This window comes from Strix uralensis, chromosome 3 (genome assembly GCF_047716275.1).
Source record: "Strix uralensis isolate ZFMK-TIS-50842 chromosome 3, bStrUra1, whole genome shotgun sequence".
NCBI lineage: Eukaryota > Metazoa > Chordata > Aves > Strigiformes > Strigidae > Strix > Strix uralensis.
The window spans coordinates 16009901-16033997 of NC_133974.1; the positions used below are offsets into that span (position 1 = coordinate 16009901).

The window sequence follows — 24097 nt, forward strand, 5'->3', positions numbered from 1 at the left end:
TCAAGGCCAGTACTGTAATGGACTCAGCCACCTAATGGCATTTCATCAGTATAAAATCAATGATCTTTCCATTGGTGTATCCCGCAAGAAAGGACTGCCCAAATATTAGAGGTCTTCTGTCAATGTCTATACTCATCCTTCCTGCACCTGGACTGAGTGAATCAGAACAGATCTGATGTAGAGAACACTGATTCTATAAAGACAAACAGGAAGTTTGCAACTCGGAGTGTTTCCAAAAACCTAGACAAAGACCGTGGTCACTGACTTCACATTTAGAGTGTACAAAACATTGTGATGCCTGGTGCCATTCTAGAACATATTTTTAGATTTCTACCTGAATTCCTCAGAAATGTAGTCTCCATTTTCTCACTCTTTTGAAGCACCTTGGCAAGAAAATATCCCCAGAAAGTGTATTGGGAGTGTTTCAGAACTGTCTCATCTGCTGTCCTGAGTGCACTGGGCCCAGCTTGAAGTCTGCAGCCAGTGCAACAATTTAATCAGAAATCAGAAAACATCACTGTTCTAGATGGAATAAGTAAGTCACTTGCAGGTCAGTCTCACCATTTGATCTCTTCAATTACTCAAGGTAATTTCAGTTTCAAGTTTAAATATTCAGATCTCATTTTAAAATCTACTTTCTTGACTCTCTTCCTTATGCTAATAAAACCAGACATATAATTATGCTTCTATCTCAAGAGTCCTGTATGGTAAAACTATCCAGTGTGGCACCTGTTCCAAAAATTAAGGTTCCAACTGAGTTCCCACTATTCAAGAAATATACTTTACAAATCTTCATATAAAAGCCTACCTGGATCAATCAGTAGCAGTATACTACAAAACTGTAACAATTCCTGTTGCCTTGTGCCAACTGTTACATAAATAAGACTTGTAAAATAAAATCTGCTCCTAAATTTACATTTCCTATTTCTGGAATGTCCAAAAGTTTTCTAAAATTCTTGCTTATGAACTTGGATGTGGGTTTTTTTGTCACAGAAGTGGTGCACCCATTGACCTCCCTTCTGATCCAAAATTATTTCTGCCATGGGGAGTAGTAAGTTTTTGCATCTCTCCCAGGAATTAGGAATGACTTCCATCAGACAATTAAATTAGAAAAGTCACTTCAAAGTTTGGAAATATGAGCATAAATAGTCTGATTAGATTTCATTCGAATAAACAATGAAAAACGGTCCTGTTTCTGTTCAGAAAGCAGAGAGTCTCAGAAGTCATTTAATAAGATGGTGGCAATCAGTCTCTTGTATCATTCAGGAAATGTGTCTCTTTTCAATTAAATATGTCGTCCAGTCAGGAAGAAAAGTGGTCTGTCCTCTTTTGCATTGGCAGTCTGGAATTCATCCCGCAGTCGGAACTGCCATTCATCTTCCAGCTCTAGTCGGACAACAGTCTGGCGAAGAGAATTGCGATCTTGACAAATCACACACAGGGTGGCACCTAAGCAAACAGTTAAAAAGAAATGCACGTGAGTATCCATTCCTTGTTCTCAGATCACCCATCTTCCACCACCCCTTCGTATGTAGAACTCCACCACTTTCACAACAGGAGTTACAAATGGGGTTGGGAGAAAATTAAGACACTCATGTAGGATTGAAGGAGAGCTATGTTCAGCTTCTCATTTATCAGGATCTTCTTATGTAACTTGAGGTATCTAGTATTCATCTAGTAAACAGGACTAACAATACATTCTCTATTCTTTAAGGTAAGGAAGGGTAAAACTGTCAGGTCTAAGCAGGTGGTAATGAGTCCTGGCAGAAAACAAGATACAGCCCTACATCCATTACTGTTCTAGCCCTACTATCATTACCTTGTTGAATGAAAACCTCACTTAGCAAAACACTTACACCACAAGTCAATCACCATGATGTCTGCCTAAGCTCTTTGTGCTTTGCTGACCAGAAATTGTCTAAACATGTCCTTAAAACTAATCACAAACTTTTTGGATTGGTAGACTAATGTGCTGTCAAAGAAGAATCTGGTCTGTTTGGCTATGGACACAGGCAAATCCAGAATGCCAAAGTAAGAAATATCATATTTTAGTAAACAATATCAACTGTCTTGACTGGCATGCTGATACCATTTTAACTTGCATGCATGATTTCCTGGCTTCTGAGAAAAGTGCTCAATTAAGAGGAAATAATTACCTTGCCAGCATTCAATAATCTGAATAAGATGAAGTGGAAATGCCCAAGACATAAAAAAAAAAAAGCTGAGAATATAATAAAAGAAACCAGACAGACAGTCATGTGATGTTTAATGCTCATGTGGTGGGTTAGAAAAATCAAGTAGACTGCCAAAGGGGATGGAAAAATCCCGAATAAAATACACTTTGTGCTGCACACTATAAAAATTGTCTGGTTTATGCAAAATGAAACTGATTGATAGCCTCTGGTCACTCAAAAAATGCAGTACAAAAGCACTGCTTTCATTTGCAGTTAGTCTGATAGCCTTGTTAGAGAAACTAAAGGCTGATTAAAATGTGGACACTGCTCCAGAATGAGCACAGGCAGCGTCACTCATGTGGCTTCAGGTAAAAGCACTGTATACCCCAATTTGCACTGTGCTACACATACCTACATGAGACTGTATGAACTGCAACAAAGAACACAGCAGTTAATAACAACTCTGCCTGCTTCAGGAAGGCATTTGCCTCGGTGTTCTTCCTCCAGTGACAGTTATAGTTGTGAGTGAAACAAATCCCCAGAGTGCTAAATGCCTAAGTTAGCAGAACAAGCCAAAAGCAGTTTGCAATGTGACTGCCTGCAATACAAATGGAAGTTATTTGTCTCCACTGCTATCCACCATCATAAGGACAACACGAAGAAACTGGTTGTTAGGAATAAATTTTAAATGAGCCAGATTCTATTTCCAAGGATAGTAAAAAGATTTTGATGGAGGCTTGTCCATCACCCATTTTCTATCAAAAATTAGAAAACCTGCAAGAACACAATAGGTAAATGCTTCCTACACAAACCTTAAATGCTCAGTTTTCAAACATAAAGTAAGGAGTTGTGCATAAACACCAGGCATAATGATATGGATTCAACATTCCTCCCTCACTTAGAAATCTGCAGAATTTACAGCACTGTTATATACCAGTTTACTATAGTACAGAGCCAGCATGATCAAGCATCAAAGATGGGTGGGATGTATAAAGACAAATATGAATACATGCATATACATATATATGCACATATATTTTCATATAAAATACATTTTTCCCCAGGTTCCCAGAGACCAGGTCATATAATTCTCTGTAATAAAATTATTGCAGCTCACCTTTAAGAAAATGAAACTTCTTCAAAAAGCTGGCTACAACAAAGGAGTCACAGAGGTATAGCAGGAGACCACTAAATGTCAAACCAGAGGAACTGATATTCAGAGAGTGAGGCCGAGAACTCACATAGCAAACCGCAATCTGATTGGGAGAGGGGGAAAAAATTTAACATTTTTCAACCTTCTACATAAAGCTAAGACCTGATACCAAGCTTTCAGTAGTCGCACCCAATTCAAATTCAGACTTGCTTTCCAGCTCCAAATATTGTGATCTTTGTAGTTCCTTCTGAAACATCCCCCTACTTATTAAAAATCTACATAAAAGCACTATTCATAACTATGTGTTAGTCATTACTATGTATTACTATTATTATCATGAGGTTTAGTTGTGATAGGGTTTGAAAGCTGCAGTAACAATAGCTCCCCACAACCATAATGCTGTGACCTGCCCAACACAGTTTATCTACACATGAGTAAATATAGTAACTGTGCAGTCAGACACAAAAAGAACCCTTTAGAAATTACTAATTTAATTTCCATTAAAATAGGATTAGTCAAGTCAGTAGAGGTGTGCATATACATAAATGCATAAGGTTTCCTCTTGTCTAGGTTTTTTTTATGGCTAGTCCCCAAATCCACTAGGCACTGGGAATATTTATAGCACTCTTTCAGGACTTATAAATTTAAATTAAGGAATCTTCCACACAAGACTTTGTTACTTAGTTGGGGCAGACCCTCATCTGGCATAAATCACCATGATTCAATGGAGGAAGGTTGACCCACAGCAACTGAGACTCTGGCCCAGGATGCCTATATTTATCCATATTCCTTCAATCCTATTGTATTATATTCCAGCTCAGATAACAATTCCAGATCAGAATTGAACTCATTTCATGTGTTGAATGGGTTAGAGTTGAAAGGATGCTATGGATGAAGACAGTAACAGTACAGTGCCCTTCCACAGAGTTTGTTTTTCCAAACATGGTGGGAACATAGACCTCTAAGAGCTCAGCCAGAAGGGAAATTAAAAATATAGTTCAAAATGTTCTGGGAGCAGCATATATGGGAAGGTCATTACACAGCTGTTTTTGTAAAGAAGTTTAGTAAATCCAGCAAGACTGAATTTCATTTAGTATTCAAGTCAGGTGAAAAGGTAAAAGGTTTCTCTCTCCTGAACAACACCACCTTAGTATCACACTTCTATCCAACCTACATTTGAGTTTAAGCATGACCTTGGCTTTAGATTCAAACTCATCAGAGAGCCAACAGCTCCTGAGATCTAATGTCAGCTTCTCCCATTCTCACTGTTTTCTTGGTATTTGCTTCTCTGCCTCAAGCTTATCAGTCAAAAGTGAACTAAAACATTTGTGGTTTGAAGTGCTTTCTAAGGGCTAGCTAGTATTTGTAAAACACTCTTGTGGAAGAAATTTGCTGTAGGAAGGGCCAAATTATAGCAGACTGAGAAAACACTCATCTCTGTGCTGAGTGTTAAAAATGTGCTCTGTGTTAATTCAGAATCTAATATAATTCACAGACTATATTAGTATTTAGGACAACTCTGGTATTGTTCTCCATGTATTTTATTTGAAGCCTCTAATAATATGTCTATAGGACTAAGAATTCGACTTTAATGTTATAGGGATGTAATACCTGATTCTAACTATTACTAATGCATCAACAAACTCATTCAAAACATAGCCTATACACTTCTAGAGCTGCTTGAAGATAATTTTGTTCAGTACCTGTGGTCCTAAGTTAAGGTAACAGTCCACAGATAGCACTGGATGGCTATAATTCTTCAGTGAGAGAGGGAAGAAGCGATGGCTGTGATACTGGAGGTATTTTTCAAGGAGCAATTGAGCAGGTGCTGCCAAGAAGGTATGCTTGCTGTCAGGAGCACAAATGTACTGAGCAGGGGAGATTGAAACTGGAGTGTCAGATACCTATGAGGAAAAAATATTTCTGATATAGATCAGTCTGATCAATCAAGTTGTACTTATCTGAATTTTGGTTTGTATAAAATATATCTCTATCCTACAAATCTAAGATTTATATAAGAAGCAAAGTCATTCAGCCAAAAATATCTGCTACCAAAAAAAGTTTCAGAGTTTCACAGAATTATATTTGTATTTATAGAGTCTTTGAGGTTTCTTTGAACCCAAAGAACCCATACTCCTACATATGAAGTCATACGAAGATGAGGAATTCAATAGCTATAGATAAAAAACTCATAGTAAATGGTTACTTGGATTGTAAAGAGACACTTTAGGTGTTTTTAATAGTTTTAAAGGAAAATGATTCAGGAAAGGTGCATTTATGTCAAGAATATTGTGGATTTCAGAAATAAATGTAAAAAAACCAACACATGACAGACATACCCCATTACTGGCAACTGGTGATGCACCAAAATACCTCAGCTCTCTTGGTTACAGGGTACAAAAAAGGAAAACAGAATTTTAACAATAATGAAACAGAGGTCTCAGTTACCACCTTAGACTTAATGTGGAAGGATCGCTGTCCTCCTACTGCAATTTGCTTTTTCATGGCACTGAAGTGATTGAACCGACAGATGAGAAGGCCAGCACTGTGGACACGCAAGTTGAAGTCAACATCATCACACGTAAATCTGGAAAGAATAAAATCATAGCAGTTCAGAGGAAGGTCTCTCATCACATACTAACAAATACAAGCACTCAGGGGCTTTGATCACCATAGAAAGGACAGGTGTCAAACATACTGACCCTTCACCAGTGCCTATCAATCAGGAAAAGAGGCTTCAGCTTTGTAATAATAAACTAGGCTAGAATGAGTTCAGCAAGATCAGAAAGAGGGAAGGAACCACTTAGAGAGGGAAAGGACCAGAAACACTGAGGAAAGGCGGAGGAGAAAGGTAATAAATTGCCAGGGAAAAGACCTAGGAGTTAAAATATTTTCTTTGCCTTTTACTACAATAATGCAGTCATAGAAAATAGCTACATATGTTACTATCCTAAATCAGGTCAAAGAAATTATTGAAAAAGAAACCTCCACAGAAATGGATGAGGCCCTACATTTGATTTGTCAAATGCACAGAGGTCTCGGACTACTCATTTTTCCCTTAGAATACAATTAGAGACAAAAACTACTTGAAGACAAGGAGTCTTTTCTTAATACAACAGAACTGCTGAGACATAGGAATAAATTAAGCGGAATGAGGCCAAACACCCCTGAGCTAAATTTGACCCATTTTAAAAATAAGATGGAACAGAATAAAAGGTAAACTTCTAAAGCTGACTAAATTCAAATACTCCAGCCTTTGGAAAAAGTTCTCCATTTTGAACGTATATATTACACAGAAAACAGGATGATGTGCAGAACCATCAGATTAACATCCAGGGCTTGGATTTAAGAGAGCTGAGCAACAGCTGACCGCAACGGTCGACATCAGTGAGAAACATGGCATTTAATTATAGGTTTTAAAAATCTTGTCTTTGATCTTAGTAATATTTACTTGGATATTTGGTATCCCTGACTGTCAATGTCTCTGTGTTTTAAAATGTACCTTTTTTCTTGCCAGCCCAGGCTTGGAATGTCATACAATACTTCAGGCTCGACAGCACCCACACAGAGGATTATGGTGAGCCACACATGGTTTAAAGACACAGGCAGGAAGCGGGTGGTGTGATCTGGCATTCCTGACATTTTAGCATTGCTGCCTGTACTCATATCATTTGCTTTGTTGCTGTTCTTTTCATTAGCCCTTCATAATGCTTCATAAGGTAATACAGTTAGACAGCCTGGGAGCACCGTTCTGTACTAGGACATGCACGAGAACAAGTTTAAAATGCTCCTTTAAAGTGTCAGGCTGGTGATGGTAGAAATTTAGGTCATCTGTTTATCTACAGAATAATGAAAGCAAAAGTGCTTCCCTGTGGTTATAAGTAAACTCAGACTTCAAAAGACATCTTCCAGAGATAGGAGACTTCTCCTGAGAAGTAGTGACTGATGTTCAGTTATCTAAGTCTAGGTGTGTAGAGCCATTTTAGATTAACTGGGGTATCCCACCTAACTTTCAAAAAAACACATGTAGATTTCATGTCATACCTGTCAGCCCCATATGGACATCTTGCATATTCTGTGGTGTCTAAAGACCAGCTTTAGACAAGTGAATCCCACCTCTAGTGATATCTACTTCATTTGGTTGTAATAAATGCTTGTGACTCAGAAATGGGGCCAAAACCACAGTTTATTAGACATAGATCAGTGAAATTCTGTGAGATGAAATACCTAGTGGATACAGTTCTAGTAACTGTGGTGATACTGTGTATTATAATCTGATTTATCCTATGTGGCACAATAAATGAAAAAAAAAAAAAAGTGGAATTTCTGAGACACCTGAATGTGAGAAACAACCATCAACATTAACGAGGCTTATTTATTCCTTTCTTCTGATTGTCCTGATGAGCACATGTGCAGTATGCTCCAGTGAAAAAAAAAGCCCAGCTATCCAGCTATATCTCAATTCCATGTCATAACAAGACTTGGTTATGCACCATTCACCCATACACCCCTGTTTCCTTTGGAAGGGAGTGCAGCCAAGTGGGCAGGAGGGGAAGTACAGTGTTTACCAAAAGGCCACTTGGACTAGACAACTGGGGGACCAATACTGCAGGGCACACTGCTGAGTGTGACTACCCTGTAATTCAAATATGAGTATTTTATTTGGACGTATGGAAATGAAAGTCTTTTTGCAACTGCTGGCAATTTGGGAAGGATCTGAACGACCAGTAAGAAAACAAAACCTGTCTGCATCCCATTAACAACCTCTCCAAAAAACCAACAAGAAATTTTGTAAAACTTCCTTTATTTGGTTCATTATCTCTTTTGAAAGATGCTACTTATTCACTTACCTGTTCTGATTGTACTGTACATTCTGTGTCAGATCGACATTCAGCATGATGAAATCATGCACGTGGCAGCAGGAGAATGGCTCCTTGATCTCAGCCCTGTTTGTTTTACTAGACCATTTCCTCATCCCAATTAAGGCATAGTGAGTGACATTGGGAGTTGCTTCAATATGTTGCAGAATTTGCTTCAAGGAAACATTCCTTTCAGTCCATGTATAATCACTACAATAATTATAAAAATGTGTTAATTTTAAAGTATAGAGAAAATATTCAGAATGTCATTCAGCTGAAGAGAAATTCATAACAGTCAAAAGTAGTTATGAGTATCAGGTAGATAACTTCAGTGTTGTCTTTACTGCAACTTTTTGTCTCTCACTCTAACGAAAACTTAAAATTAACCAGGGCTTATGTGTTGGGAACTGTGTGACAGATCTGAAACTTAGTCTGGTTCTTTCAAAATACTCACTCAGATATGTAAACCTTTAAAGTTACCTGGATAATGTTCCAAATTACTCTGTGAGGGTTGCTGACTTTGTGCCATAACTTAAGTGCAAAGTATAAGATCCTTCTAGCTCACCCCTAGGGTCCATAAATCTCAGTTTTCACTGAGTTTAGTTCTCTTTGAAGGTTTGCTGTAAATCCTGCATAGCACCATTCTGGGAATAGATAAAAATATCTAGTACAAACAATGATCTAAAGTAATGAAAACAAAAACACTTGTTTGGGGATTTGGGGAGCTAATAAATGAGCCATACAGACTGGGACTGACAAAAGAGCCAGAGGAAATCAGTTGTACAATTTGCACAGAAATGTCTTTTAGCTTCCTTAGAAAAAGCCTGTTAAAAAATGTACATGTGAATGCCTGTGCTTACCCAGTGTATCAGGGATTGTTTACAGAGTCTGAAATCTGCAGTTCAAGTAACTCTAGTTTGAACTGGATTCAAGCTATACAGCAAAGGCTGCAAGGCACTTAAACCCCCAGGGGACAGGAATGAAAACCAGGCACTAAACTATGTGCCATGCAAAGGCAGATATCTAAGGGAAAATACTTCTCTCATTAGGCGAATATTATTCTCTGCTTGTACGGGGTAAAAGTTGTAGTACATCAAACATAATTTCAAAATCGATATACAGTGAAAGGTTAAAAGAGATCAGCTGCAAAACCATGTATTACCCTATTTACCTTTTCCTGTCTCCTGAACAATCAACTTCTACTGCATTCCACATAACACAGGAGTCATCTGAAATGACAATGAAAGGCCAAATATCCTGGGGTTTTATCCCCAGCTCCTCTTGCCGATTTCGTTCAAGCTCCAAATTATGATAAGACAATTCTTTTATCAGGAAGTGTGCAGCACCTGAAATCAAGGACATAATCCATCAGATTAAAAGTAGGGGCAGAAATTGTTTGCTTTTAACTTGGAAGCCTTTTGAAGTGAATATTTCTGCAGACTAGGGTATGAATTACTCTGAAGGTTTTAACACCGTAACACTCCCCAGAGCCAACTTACTTTGTCTCTTGCCCAGCAAGTGACTTATAGGACCCCACTGGGAAGCACACAAATTGAGGTCTGACTTCTGTGGTAAAGATTTGCTAGTGTTTTAAGGGTTTAGCGACTGATTCTTTTGACCTAACAGATATTTAGTTCCACTAGCATCTCAGTGCAAACATCTAGAGATGTTGATTGACCAACTGAATAACATGGGAACAATTTCCCTTGATAATCTACTTTGAACATTTGTCACTACTGCTGTCTATAAATTGTACCAGCAGTAAAAGCAAGGTGCTAAATATTTCACAGATATATTAGCAGAACCTACCTAAGAGAGGTACCTAATCAGTGCATCACTGCCTATGCAAATAGTACATAACTTATTTCCACAAGGAAACAGAGTAGGTAACTCCACCTGAGTTAACAACCTCAGCTCCCTTTAAAATCAGTAGAGTAGATATTTCTAGGGTGCAATTCATCTAGCTTGTTTTAGGTGACCTGGATTAAGTGAATTGCATCTTCAACTATGACACATTGTCTTCAAAGAGAATCCAGATCACCAGATCAAATATGCTAGCTACAAGGTGTGTGTCTACATGTCACTGCTAAGTAACATCACCTCAAGGGCCCAAGTTGTGTGTCTGCATTTGTTAGAACTTTTTGTTATACTTACCTACTCCTGCACTGTTGAAAATGCTTGGAAGAACAAGCATGATGTGGTTGGGCCAATACTTCTTATATATGGCCATTTCATATTCCTTGACAACTAAAACATGCAAATGACTGGCTCCATCCATTGCATGATATAAATTGAAGAGTCCATGTTCATGACGACCAGTGGTGGGAGTAAAAGTAGGGCTTTTTATGTAATCTTCACTCTGTAAATAAAAAGAGATGCAAGTTTCTGTGATGTTTAAATAAAGAGAATCAGATCCTTCAGGAGAATAAATCAGATTCACTGACACTGGACAAACTGCTACATTTTAAATTGGCTTAATAGGAAAATAAACAACTTTTATAAGAGTTGGGAAAAAGAAAACTCTATCACTTAGCTTATTTGAGTGGTGAAGAGTGTGGTAGACTGGTTAGGACAGCTAATCTTGACCTTCCAAGTGCACAAGGACCTTGAGGCTAGATCTGGAAAAGGATTTAGGTCCATACGACATAAGATGGTAAGGAACACCTTACTCCAAAACTGCAGTACAACCCTTCTGACTGGCTATCACCCAATCTTGAACGCACTGAATCTCACTAGCTTCCAAGTTTGATAGTACAACTTCTGAAACTCTGTTTCTATAGACATCCAGGACTGTTCCAGTCTGAGCAACTGATTTTAGCCTGGTTCCTACTAAGGTCATTAAGGACCCAGAATGAAAGTGTGCCTCTTTACAGAGACTCTCAAAAGCCCTCACAGTTAAACACTCCAGATTTAAAACTGCCAAAGCACGAAATGATGGATTTGATGCCAATGGAGTTCATGAAAGGGAATTTAAAGTGGATCAAGAAAAACATTTTATAATGGTTTGATAATCTAGGTCTATATCCCACAGCACTTTTCAAGCTTGCAGCAAGATTGCAGGCACCATTTTGGAGCAAGTGAACAGAAAAAGAAGCAAAGGAAAAATAAATAGTTTTGGCAAAGCCTCAAAGCAGGTCAGTGGCCAAAGCAGGAAAAGAATCCACAAGGACCCAGTGCACAGTTCTGACTGCGCAGCCAAGCACAAGTTTACTGGGTAAGGAAGAGCAGGAGGTTTCATCCTCACATTGCACAGCTGCTGCTAGGTTGTTTCCTGGGTTCTCTTGTTTCAAACTTGAACTGGACATAAGAACCCAAACTGGAGGGTGGTATTGATTGATTATTGTTTATTAAAAGCAGCTTATTTTCTCAAGGATAGGAGTGCTAATGCTTACTGCTGTTCCACAAATTGCTTCAATACTCCAAGTAGCGTGGCCTGAGCAAGGCACAGCTTCATCTTAGACATGGATATTAGGAATCACTGTAAAGGTCAACATCAGAGTTTGCATAGTCTGTCAGATGGACGACCTTACAAAGTGTTTTCTACAAGTGTGACGTGATTCTTTGGACAGTCTTGAAGCCATTATAAAGATTCTTTGAAAGCCTTATTTTTATATGAAGGAAACTGAGCATTTATGCAGAATAAAACAGGATAATCCACTGCCTTCCTCTACAATAAAAAATTGCTTCCTCTTAGTATGATAAAAACCCCACGTCTCTCAGGCTCATTGCTGAAACCACTCTCACTTTAACATCTTAAACCCATAACCGAAGACCTTTTGCCCCAGATAAGAGAGTGTTTATACCAAAGGATCATCCTTGATAATGAGCAAAAGAAACAGCTTATTGGTGACTTGACAGTTTTGCTTCATGTCTCCCTTTCTGGGAGAAAATACAAACTTAGTATCAGGATATCTTCATTATCTCTTGACAGCAGGACCAGAAGTGTAAAGATTGCTAATTCACCAAATTTTAAAATTGGTGGTGTCTCTCTCCCATATATGGCCATAAATATAATTATCCATCTACCTTATCTGTGACTAGTGGTAGCCTCATGCTTTCCAATTGTCTTCCTGGTTGACTAAAGACAAAATGATGCTCCTTTGACTTTGGAATGATAAAATGCAGCTGGATCTCTTCTCCCAGCATAGAATAGGAAAAGGCAAATGCATGCAGAGTAGATTCATAAAGCTGAGGATGGGAAAAAATAGGATAATTCCAGTGGTTAGAGTCAAACTACAAGGTCTCAGTGTAGTTAATACACATTTATAACATTATCAAAAAGGCTACAATCACTTACTGTATTGCATTATATTTTACCTCATGTTTCATTAGGTGTTAAGCAATGCCCCTTGGCTAGAGCATACACTAAAAAAATTATAAATTAAACTCTTCCCTCTTTTGAAACCATTGTTCCAGCTTCGTTTTGCAGATGGTACCAATACTTACAGAACACTCTCGGCTTTCAGAAATACACATAAAAACCAGTATTTGCACTGCTAATACCTTCTTCCTCACATTCTAATAGGCAGGAAATTGGAGACTTAACTCTGAGTAATATCAGTCTCTATGCCACATATAGACTAATCTATGCTGGGCTACTCCTGTATCAGAAGTCGCATCTTTTGCAGTTACTCAGGTGAAAATGTGAACAAGTCCCAGTGGGAAAAGTTTACTGGGAAAGTAGTTTGAACGGGTAGTATACAGGTACAATGCAGATTACAGCAGTGAATAAATTAGTGTAAATGAGGCAAGGATCAATCCTCTGACATCCTCAAACCTGCAGTCTGGTTAAGGCAGGCAAACCTCAAGAAATAAAAAAATCTGTAAATCAGCTGCTTTTAACACATGCATACAACTTCTAAGCCAGTTCAAATACAAGTGAATGTACACAAAAATGTGTTCGGGTTGTGTCTGCTTTGGTTTCTGATCTGCAGAGTAATATCTGGAAATCTTTACCTGGTACCTGGGATTGAAACCCATATACTGATGACACTGTTCACAGTGATGGTAGGTGTTATATGCTGCATACTTGGACAATCTCATCCTAGTTGTTTGCCGGCGTGTATACATATCGTCCTGTCTCCTGCTCATGGATCTGTCTATTAAAAAAAAAAAAAGAAAACTTAAATGTAACATATAGTCAAGACCAGAATGTATTCCCTTGTGACAAACTGTTTCTGTCACTGTAATTAGCTTCTAGGAACAATGGCAGGATTAAACACATCCGAAACAAATTATGAATTCATTCTGAGCATAGTATGCATAGTATGTTTTATAAATTGTTATGTACAGTAAAGGGGACTACAAAGAAGTATCTGCAAATTCATGATTATGATAATTCTGTACAGATTTCACATAAAGCTAAAGTGTAAACAAAGCCAGATTATTAAAATTATTATTGTTGCTGTCACTATTATTGGTTGAATGCTTGTAAAAGTAGTAAATAGTAAAAAAGAGTCTTATGACAGACATTTGTCATCCTGTGATGGACATCACAGTAGATTATGTGAAATTAACTTGGTAAATTTATTGCTGCTGCTCTTTAGCAAATCTCTACATTTTAAAAAAGGGTCTCCTTTTTGAGAGACTGAAGGAAGATGAGATATAATTTCTGCTGAAAAGGACTTTTGTTATGTCATCTGACCAAACCTTTCACTCAGATTTGCAGCATCGTATCAGGTTGTTCAAAGTTGTTCCTTGTTCCATCAAGTTTTGAAAATCACTGAGTGGAGTTTGCAGAGTCTCTCTGGGCAACCTGCTCCATGGTTTGACCACTTTTATTCTGGAAATATTTTTCACACTATCTAATTGTAATTTCCCATGTTGCAATTTGTGTCTGTTGTCTTTTGTCCTTATGTTGTGTATCTCTAGTAGTTTGTGTCTATAAATTCCCATTAGGAAGTTGAAGACAGCAATCAGATGCCCCTGCTAGACTTCTCCAAACCAAACAAACCCAATTCTCTTCAATTTTCTGTCTACGTCACATGCTTCAGGCCTCTATCCATCTTGGTGGCTACCCACTATACTCACTTCTGTATGTCAATGTCTTTCTTGTACTGGGAAGCCAAAAACTTGACAGAATACTCCAGATGTGGTCTTACAGGTGCCACGCATAGGAGAAAAATCACTTCCCTGCTTGCTAGATTTTTAGTAAGCCGTTAACCCAATGGAGAACTGGTGACTCATGTTCAAATTGTTGCCTAACAGGATCATCAGGTCACCTTCCTCAAAGCTGCTGTCTATACAGCTGGCCCCAGGCTTGTACAAGTGCAAGATCTTGGATTTACTTTTGTTGAACTATATGAGGTTCCTCCCTGGAGATTTCATTCCTCCAGCCTGTCAAGGTGTTTTTGAATGGCAGTGCTACCTTACTGCATACGAACTGCTGCCTTAATTTGATATCATCCATGAACGTGCTGATGTTGAATTCTGTCCCTTTGACCAGGTTATTAATGGCAATCTTTAAATGGCATTTGCCTCACTATCAGTCTCTCTATCCATATTTCCATGAATACCCAGCTGTCAGTCAGATTTGTGCCACTCATCACATTTTGAGTTCAGTGGTCCAGCCAATTTCCCACCCACTTTACAATCCACCTATCCAAACCATCTCTCTCCAGTTTTGGCTATATGGATGTCATAGAAGACAGAGACAAAAGCCTTGTTGAAGTCAAGATGAAACCACTGCTCTTCCTTTGTCCATAGTGCCAGTCATCTCATCATAAAATGCAATCATGTTTACCAATCATGATTTGCCTATGATAGACCCATTCTAGCAGCTCCCAATCACTTTCCTGACATTCATGGGTCTGGACATGTCTTACAGGAGAGTTTGTTCCACAATTGTTTTGAGGACTGAGGGTAGGCTCACTAGGCTGTAATTGCTTCGATCCTCCTTCTGTCCTGTAGAGGAAGCGCATGGCATTTTCCTTTTTCCAACCATAAGGAACCTCCACCAATTGTTGTTACCTTTTAAAAATGATAGACAGTAGCCTTACAAAGATGTTGGCCAGCTCCCTCAGCATGCTTGGATACATCCTACCCAGTCCTGTGGGCTTGTGTGTGTCCAGCTGGCTAATTCAAAGGACTAATTCACACCTCAATACTCCATGAATCTACATCTGGACATAAGCATCTCATGCTTTCCAAACTTAAACCAAAACCTAAAAAATAAACCTATAAACTCTTTTAAGTACATAATTAACTTTACTCACATAAGTCATTTCATTGCTACAGAGCAGGATAATGCTACTACATAAAAACATTTGAATACACAGACTTATTGTGGAATCAGAGCTTTTTAAATGAAAGACTACCTATGTAATATTCCATAAAACATTTATAAGCCTCATACTTTGGTGCTTCATCTGGCAAACTTCAAATCTTTTTTCACTATTACTTAGTCAAGTGCAATTCTGATAATTTCACTCAGTTTAAAAGTTTAACGGGATTCTCACGTTAAAAACAAATAAATACATTTATGTGTACGAATCTAGATTTTTCAAATTCTAACCTTCACTATTTATAGTTTGAAGTTTTGAACAAATCAGGCTTGCATCTTCATATTTAGGGTCATGGATAGTGTAGTCAAAAGGCATCTTCTTAAATGTCTCCAAATCTGGCCACATATCTCCAGGCTGATGGTAGTATTGATCAGATTCTTCTTTTATGTCTATGATATTATTGAAAAATAAGAATTCATGTAATTACAATTTTTAAAGCTCTTCATACTCCTATAGATGTTTTTGCTATGCCTACTATTCCTGCAACATGTTTTCTTTCACCATTCTGAGGAAGCAATATTATGATGCATCTAGAGGTGCACTTTTGAACAAATGTACCTCATACCTCAACGCAACTCTGGCTTTTAAACCTTTGTTTTCAATTTAAGACCTCTGTAATCTTACTGGAGCAGTTGGTGGGATGATGATGAAAACAAAGTCAAGAGTCTAGTAAGGCTAATCTTCCTGCATCCAGGCATTTGGAGTCTTTCCACTGACCACCACATTTGTGAACTCAGTTGAGGAAAGATATGTTATTCTCCCTGAGGAAAAGAAGCCCTTCTAAAGCTTCAGAAATTGCAGTATTAAGTACAGTGTAGAGTTAAAGTCAAATGCCCCTTCTAGTGATAAGACCAGAGTAATCAAAGATAATTCACTCCAGGATAAGAGAAAAATAGTAAATGGTATTGGTATAATGTGCAGTGAAATTACGCCTTTTTCTGAAACAGGTTGACTGACATAAAAACCCAGATGTACACAAGTCCTTACAAAATACTTTTCTACCTTTGTCAAGAAGATGAAAGATCTGACAAAAGTAAAATGGACAGTAGTGAGGAGTTCAGTTTGGAAGGCATCTGTAAGCTGCTGTAAAGGGCCATAACTCCATGTCTATGAGTATAAACTAAACGATTATTTACAACAGGTGAGATCCTGACTTTTGGCACCCAAAGTAAATATGAAACTCATGTGGAATTAGTCAGATATTGAAAATATTTCATGCCCTGACTGTGAGTTACCTCTAAAATCCTGCCTGAAATACAAAGGACTGCTTGCACAAACCTCTCCCCTATCAGACTGGTCACCTTTTCCACAGGTTTTGCCACAAACCTTAAGGGATAGATGCCTCTTTCTCAAGCACAGCTCCGTGTGGAGGAAGACTTCTGGGTACTGCCCCAAACCGCCCTCAGAGACAAGAGCAGAGGCACAATCCCACAGTAAAATGACTGAACAGCTTCCAGCAAAGGTCTGATGGAGACACTAGCAGACAGGTAGCACCCACCTGAGTATCTGTACGGCTGACTGTGGGCATGCTTTTAGTGCAGAATTAGACATATCCCATAAAATATCACCCATATTTTTCTATGTAATCCAGCCCTTAATTACAGAAATACATCTGGAAACACAGGGGAGTAATACACTGTAAATAAAGGAAGTCTGGACTAAAATTAGCTATTAGAGAGCAGGAACAGTTTTCCTCCCTCATGTAGTCTTATGTGCTCAGAAAATATGACATTGCTCCTCATGGTATAAATCTGCCATAATTTCACTGATTCTTTTGATATAGTTTACCACAAAAGTTCATTCCAATTCTAAACTCAAAACCAATGTCTGGATATCATTTAATATACATAAATGTTGTTTATTACTTCCCAAGAAAAACAGAGGTATGTGGTTTTCTTTCTGAGAGGAAGATTAAACTTTAAATGATGAGTGAAATAATAAAATATTCTTAAGTATCAGTTGAAGATCACTCAAAAATTTTCTTTAAATATTTCAGTAATGTAAATTAATTGCAAATGTAAATGGCGTAGAATATACAGACAACTACATTTCAATTTAACATAACCATTTTCTAGTCTCCAGAAGCAAATGCTTTTATATCAAGTACTTACTAATGTTGATTTCTTCCTCATCATAAACATCCACTTCTGTCAGTCTAATCAGCATTCGGGACAAAATACTGAGGAACTGCAGATAGGCACCTGTTTTCCCTATCTGTAAATATATAAATTAGAAAATACAAAAGTAAACTTTCATTTTTCAACATGTTACTTTTCCACATACCTGGAAATTGCAGCTGCAGTGAAATGGAATATTAATATTCAGCGCTTGCATATCCCTGTATTTGTATAGGTCCTTGGCATAAATGAAATGATTAAAGGCTCAACAGTTTTGTTCTCTCTATGCAGGAACCTAATTTGGAGAACACATTTTACATCACAGTTCTAATTTACAGCCCCTCAGACGAGCATTTTCTCTCCTGATGTTGTAGTTTCTACATAGGCAATGAACTTTTAAAAATCCATATAAGCTCATAAAATGTTCCAAAGAAACTCCTCAAACTACACAATAACAGACAAATTACCTCAACCCTTTCATATTTGCATAATTGACCAGTACACTGACTGCTATTGAAGTTCACCGACTATCCTGAAGAACGAAGTGGCATGCATCCATAGAACTCGTGCAGGCCACTTCCACTCCTGGAGGACATGGTATATGTACCAATGTGTTGTTCCACCTCTTGTGCTGAAAATATATTATTTCCCTTCCATTGTTTTAAAGTCTCCATTTTAAAATTATCTTAAGATTATAACTTTCTCCTTTCTTTTTTACCCCATCAACACACTATAATATTTCCTCTTCATTACGCCAAATAGCATTGCTGCCCTTTTATAGTTTTTTCAGCTGAAAGGTATAAGCCACAGTCAATTATTTGCTCAATGGATTGTTGTGTGTCTTCCACATAAAGTTTACTGATTATAACATCAAGTAAATAATGTCATATCTAAGCAGACAGCATTACAAACCATTACACTTGAACAGGAAGCAGTACACAATGGGTTTCAGTGAGAAATAAGAGACCAGCAAGCTCATGTCACTCTCACAGGAGAATGAACACACCGTGATATTGTGTGTGTGTGTGTGTATACTTCAGCCTCAGAATGGCACTGATGTCCAGTTGACAACTTAAGACTAATGTCACACCTGTACAGGGGCACTTGACATGTAGATCAGTTATGACACATTCTGCTGCAACTGTCTGATTTCACAAAGTGGTATCAGATTTTGGACTAAGTTTATATTACCACTGAATTGAAAACCCAGCTTCACTGCCATTACTGCTAGGACATGGCAGAAACATAGGGTGTTGAATTACTAAATATAGTACTGAATATACTATTTTCCATACCTGTCAAGTGAAATTTTCATTTTTTCCTCAATATTTGAGAAGAGGAGGCTTTGAGGCTTAAGCAAGAGTAAATAAAGGTTCGTTTTGATCAAAGTTCGGCATCTGTTGTTCTTAAGAAATCAGACTGCACTTTAAATAGTTGTTTGCCAAGGGTGGAAAAGGGAACTGTCATCCCTGTTGAGGGTCAAAGAAGCCCTTCAGATGCACATGGCAGACCATGTGTTAGCACATAGCTCTCTGTTATCCAGGAGTAATACAGAAAAATGCGACTTTGAATAGAAGAAATGATAGCATGGACCATAGCCATCCCATGGACCAGCTGTTTCTAACTTCCAGTCTGGGTTTTCATGTAAGATCCATTGAGCCTAATGAGAATCTTTCTACTGACCCTGGAACAAGGTTCTAAACTTGACTGCAATGGCTGCTGATTGGTGAGCTAAACAAAACCATCTTATCTTCTCACATCTGAGGCAAACCTGATGATGCTTTGTCCTAGAAGAAAATACTTTCAGTGTTTTCTCTCAAGTCTGAGATTACCTTTATAGGCCCTTATGAACATAGTCTTTTAAAGTGTCTCTGATCATCATTTCATTAAACACAGGGTGGCCTGACAGATTAACAATTCCCTGTTTTCAAACAAACGAGAGATCATTTGTTGAAAGTACGCAACTATTTCCCTTGATATTGCATACCTATGTGAAAAACTAATTCCTAGTCTGTTTGAAGTATATACTTAGAATTGTCAACAGAGCAATGGATGAAAACCTTACTTTTTCTTTTTGGTAACCGTTTAAAAATTATTCTATCAAAATCATGTATTTTTCTTTCCCTGTGGGACCAGTCTTCACCAATGGTTTTCACTAATGTATCTGGAAGTGACTAGGCTACTACTACATGGTGCTTAGACAAAAGGTATCTGTAGTCAATTGACTCAAGTATACACAAAGGTCATGAGTCAAAAATGTTAGAAACCACAGGACTGCAAGTGCTAGTCCCTAACCACTAAACTAGAACATATGTAATTATGATATTCCATGCATCGTATCTTACCCAATCTCATTATCTGTCACACAAAAAGTGTCCAATACAGTACTGTGAGCTTTATGAATTGTTAGATATTAGCAACACTATATGTAATCTCTCCACATTTTCAGGATGTTTCTCTGCCAGGAGAGAGATCAGACTGAGTGCATAGCAACATTCATATTTGGACTCCATTCACTTGCACGTTTGCCTGCATTTGCTGCTGAAGAAATGAATTGGTGAAACAGGGAACACCTTTTCCAGGTCATTTTGAGAAGATTTTCAAAAAGAAAATGAGAAAAGGATGACTTCTCATTTACAGTCGTTTACTCCAGAACGGAAGAACCTTGAACAACTGAATTTGTAGCATGCCCAGATAGGTAAATGCACCTTTAAAATTAATTGTATTGTTTTCTATGTGTACCATCTCTAGGTAAAATGGACAGAGTGTCTTTCTTTGAAAATACTGAATAGCTGTCAACAAACAGAGCTTTCACATCTCTCTAGAGTCCTTGCCCCATCTGTCACCACCTCTCTTTTTGATAGTTTGGGCATCGTAGGTAGCTACAAAGAGATCTTGCAAGCAGGATATTGTACAACTTTGAAGCATAAAGCCCCATATTTGCCCATCCTCCATCTGACAACTACAACAAAACAGAAGATCTGCAAAGAAATTTTAAACTGTATACATGATTGTGCTGTAGCTTTACACATCTTTAGAGAAGCTTAGTACAATGCTGTGTTGATCCTAATTGGTGACTCTGGGCTTAAGCATGATATATTAACAATTACGATGACTGGTAAGGAAGTACTCTGAGCAAGGTGTTTTTCTCCCTATCTTTGGAGTTTTATCTCTTTGCATGCTCTGCATGCAAATTCTGCAAACAAGTTAAAAGAATGAAGGAACTGGGCTGCATTTTTACATTCCTGAAACAAAATGTACATGAAGGAGTCTGCTACTACAGACAGCTCTGCTTGCCAGAAATAGGTTCCTCAAATATGTGGCAGTGCCCAATACTTTAATAGATGAGGCACTTAGGGGCCAATATTCCCAAATAATGGAAGTATTACTCTAATTTGTTCTTATCTACCTGAATTTAGAAGACAGAAATCTGATGAATCAGACTTGGAAGAGGAAAATCCCGGAAGAGTAAGAAATAAAAATTTCAAATCTTGTGAAAACTTATGATAACTAAGGAATTTGGGGCCTGTAAAGATGTAGTATTTTGGTTTCTATTTTCATCCTTAGTGCAAAGGAGGATTTGACCCATAAAAAAATAAGAATATGTTTACCCTGCAGCTCTTCATTCATGAAGAGTGTAGCTGTAGCAGAGCAAGAGGAAGGAATATGAATTCAAAATCTTCCTGCAGAAAATTCAAGAGGTATGAAGATCTAGGTTTTGTGTCAAACACATACACTACCTGAGAGGAGTGGAAAGTTTTCCAAAGATTTTGACCACTGAACTGTGTTTGCCATAGATATCAAGGATAAGCTGAAAACAGTCAGCCTGTCTAAGAATCTGAAAGAGATTTCAGTCAGAGAATTTACATGTGTGCCTCCGTGCTTATTCATGGAAGTGGCATCCAAAAGTGCTGTTGCAGCAGGTCTAACAGTAACGAGTTCCCTTTTTTTAACTTGTTCCAGACACTGGACACCAGGACCACTAGAAGAACTTTATTATTCTTACATGTTGCTATAATGTATCATCTGATTTCAGTCTTCACATTCAGAGAAATATGGCAAAAGGGGAAATAATTCCATAAGGCTTTTCTATTTTAATTTCCAGATGAGATAGTTCTTCACATACCATGGCACTGGTTTTCAAACTGCAGTCTGTGAACCAATGGTGATTCACAGAAAACATGCCAATGGTCCACAGGCAGCTGGTCAAATGGTGCTGGCTCTTCTCCTTGTTTCCACTTGCTACATTCTTCTAAAACACAGCTAACAATAGATATATTCAATATTTCCCTAACATTTTTCTTACATAACCTGAATGGTATATAAGCCCATCGTAATAAGATTTTAATAGGAGGAGAGGAAAACCAAATAATATGGGCAGCAGTTTTCTTCCTTAGAAAGTGTCTTAGGACATGCTGACTTCATTCCCTGGCTGTGGTGCCATGGGACTGAGCCGTGCTCACAAGCAGCTTCCATGTTTAAGGAAAATGCTACTTCTAAGTTGCAATATCTAGTTAAAAAACAAAGGTACAAAACCTTGATTTGCAGTTTGGAGAACTTTAAGATGAATGTTTCTAAGAAAAATATTTTAGTGAATTTAGGCTTCCTTATAGGCATTTTCTTGGGTGCACTAGGGACTAGATTTCTAGACATGGATATAATACATGTTCATGGTGGTGCATATTTACTCATACTCACTAACCAATGGCTTAACTTCGATGATGTGAGCTAACTTACAGATAAATATATACATCTATTCTATGCCTATCCAGTTTTTGCTGCACTTCCTAGAGCCTCTTCTAAAAATAATGCATGTATCTCCTTCTAATGTATATAATTGTCCTTGTAAAAATGCATCGTCTTTTAGCAAAACATTTTGATCGGTACAAAGGGTAAAATGTGTCTGTGAGAGAAAGGTGAGTGTAATTTATTACTAATTACCCTGACAGTGAGAATTATAATTTTGATTCACTAATGGGCTTAGTTTTCTTCCTCTGGTGATTTCATATTTTTCATTTTAAGCAACAAATTGCTTCCTGATTTGAATTTTAGTAAAGTAATTGCTGCCTGATAAAGAAAACAACTACTTCCTAATTTCTGAAAAGATAGTACTCTGGCAGTCTTATACTTTGGCTGAGATATCAACACTCAGATAGGTGCTGTCTAATAATTGTTTTTATTTCAGCCTGTATTTATTCATGCATTAAGCCTTAAGTCCATGTAAAATGTTGATATTATCAAACACATGTGAGTAAAACCTATTTCAGGAAGCAAAATTATTTCTTCCCAAAAAGAGAAGAGTAATTCTAATTTCTGTATATTTTACTGTAACAATTCCCTAGAAGAAATGCTGCATTGTTATACCTTAAACCAATAAACAGTGAACTTACTTTTACAGCTCTTTGTTTGATTTACAGGAGATTTTAGCAATTTGGGAGGTTAAAATGGTGAAGGAAGCAAAGCTGCTGTCTTTTTCCACATACTGAAATGAATGTATACCCCTACATTTTCATCTTAGGAAGAAGACGTGATACACCTGATTTGATATGTGTGAATTTGTTCTGTGTGAAACTTATATTCTTCAGAAAGAACTGAGAAGAGAAATGAAGAAATGAAAGAAATTAATGAACATGTGAAGTGTCCTTTAGGAACTGATCTAACTGTATGACCCCCTGCAAGACTAGGAGATAACCTGCCTTGTGGAGACAGCTGGAGAAGAGATGGAGTTTCAAGTAAAAGAAGTGATATCAAGGCTGAAATTCACTGCTGTACAGGGGGTCAATATTTCAAAAAAGAAAAAGGTTTGATAGCAAAAAGTGGTGAATACCATGCCCTGGAACAGAGCTGATGAATAAATAAGCTGCCTGTTTAATTGTAATTCATTAAATGGCAAGTACCAAGTGTGTGAAGCATCAAAACTTCCTCACAGGTGTATAGTATGCTTGCAGAACTCTCTGAATGACTCGTCTGAGAATCATGGATTTACATTTGTGGCCCATAACCAAATGAACAGCAAAGAAATAATTACTTATCAGCTAATCTGAATACTTAGTGTGGTTTTGGGAATAGTATCTTTGTGGATTTGATGTGTATACATATACAATTCTTACAAAAACTGTCACAACCTGTGTTTTACTTTGAGATGGAAATGAACAACTCTCTTCCAGAATGCATTTGGTTTTATGCTGCAGCTGAGTATGAAATCCAGTTTCTTGATCACATAATACCTCAATCTTTGGCAAACAGGGACAATTTAGATCAAAGGAATGAACACTGAAAAACTGCTCATCAGAGTACTTTTATGAATTACAGGTTACTGTAAATTTGCAGGAAGTCCCAGTATGAAAAGCCCATTTATGTTCTTTCTACTCTACTGCACAATAAATTTGGGTGTACAATGGAATACAATCATTTAACAAATAGCAATGTGGAGTTTCCTTTTGCAATGCATGGGCACAGAAGAGTGGATCATGAGGCAAGTTAAATCAGTAACTATCATTAGATTAATTCT

At 37.6% G+C, this 24097-nt stretch overlaps 1 protein-coding gene across 2 annotated transcripts in view; it reads right to left on the bottom strand.

Moving 5' to 3' along the window:
- Positions 1 to 1001: 1001 nt before the first annotated feature.
- The window catches only part of GREB1 (growth regulating estrogen receptor binding 1), a 58145-nt gene continuing 35049 nt past the window's right edge, over positions 1002 to 24097 (bottom strand). For both annotated transcript variants that reach the window (XM_074864702.1, XM_074864701.1), the window contains exons 22-32: positions 17581 to 17683; positions 15700 to 15858; positions 13143 to 13285; positions 12213 to 12374; positions 10341 to 10545; positions 9358 to 9532; positions 8178 to 8396; positions 5779 to 5914; positions 5031 to 5231; positions 3292 to 3430; positions 1002 to 1449 (exon numbers count right to left, since the gene is read on the bottom strand). In XM_074864702.1, the coding sequence (XP_074720803.1) occupies positions 1286 to 1449; positions 3292 to 3430; positions 5031 to 5231; positions 5779 to 5914; positions 8178 to 8396; positions 9358 to 9532; positions 10341 to 10545; positions 12213 to 12374; positions 13143 to 13285; positions 15700 to 15858; positions 17581 to 17683 (1806 nt within the window). In that variant the 3' untranslated portion in view covers positions 1002 to 1285. The remainder of the gene's footprint in view (positions 1450 to 3291; positions 3431 to 5030; positions 5232 to 5778; positions 5915 to 8177; positions 8397 to 9357; positions 9533 to 10340; positions 10546 to 12212; positions 12375 to 13142; positions 13286 to 15699; positions 15859 to 17580; positions 17684 to 24097) is intronic.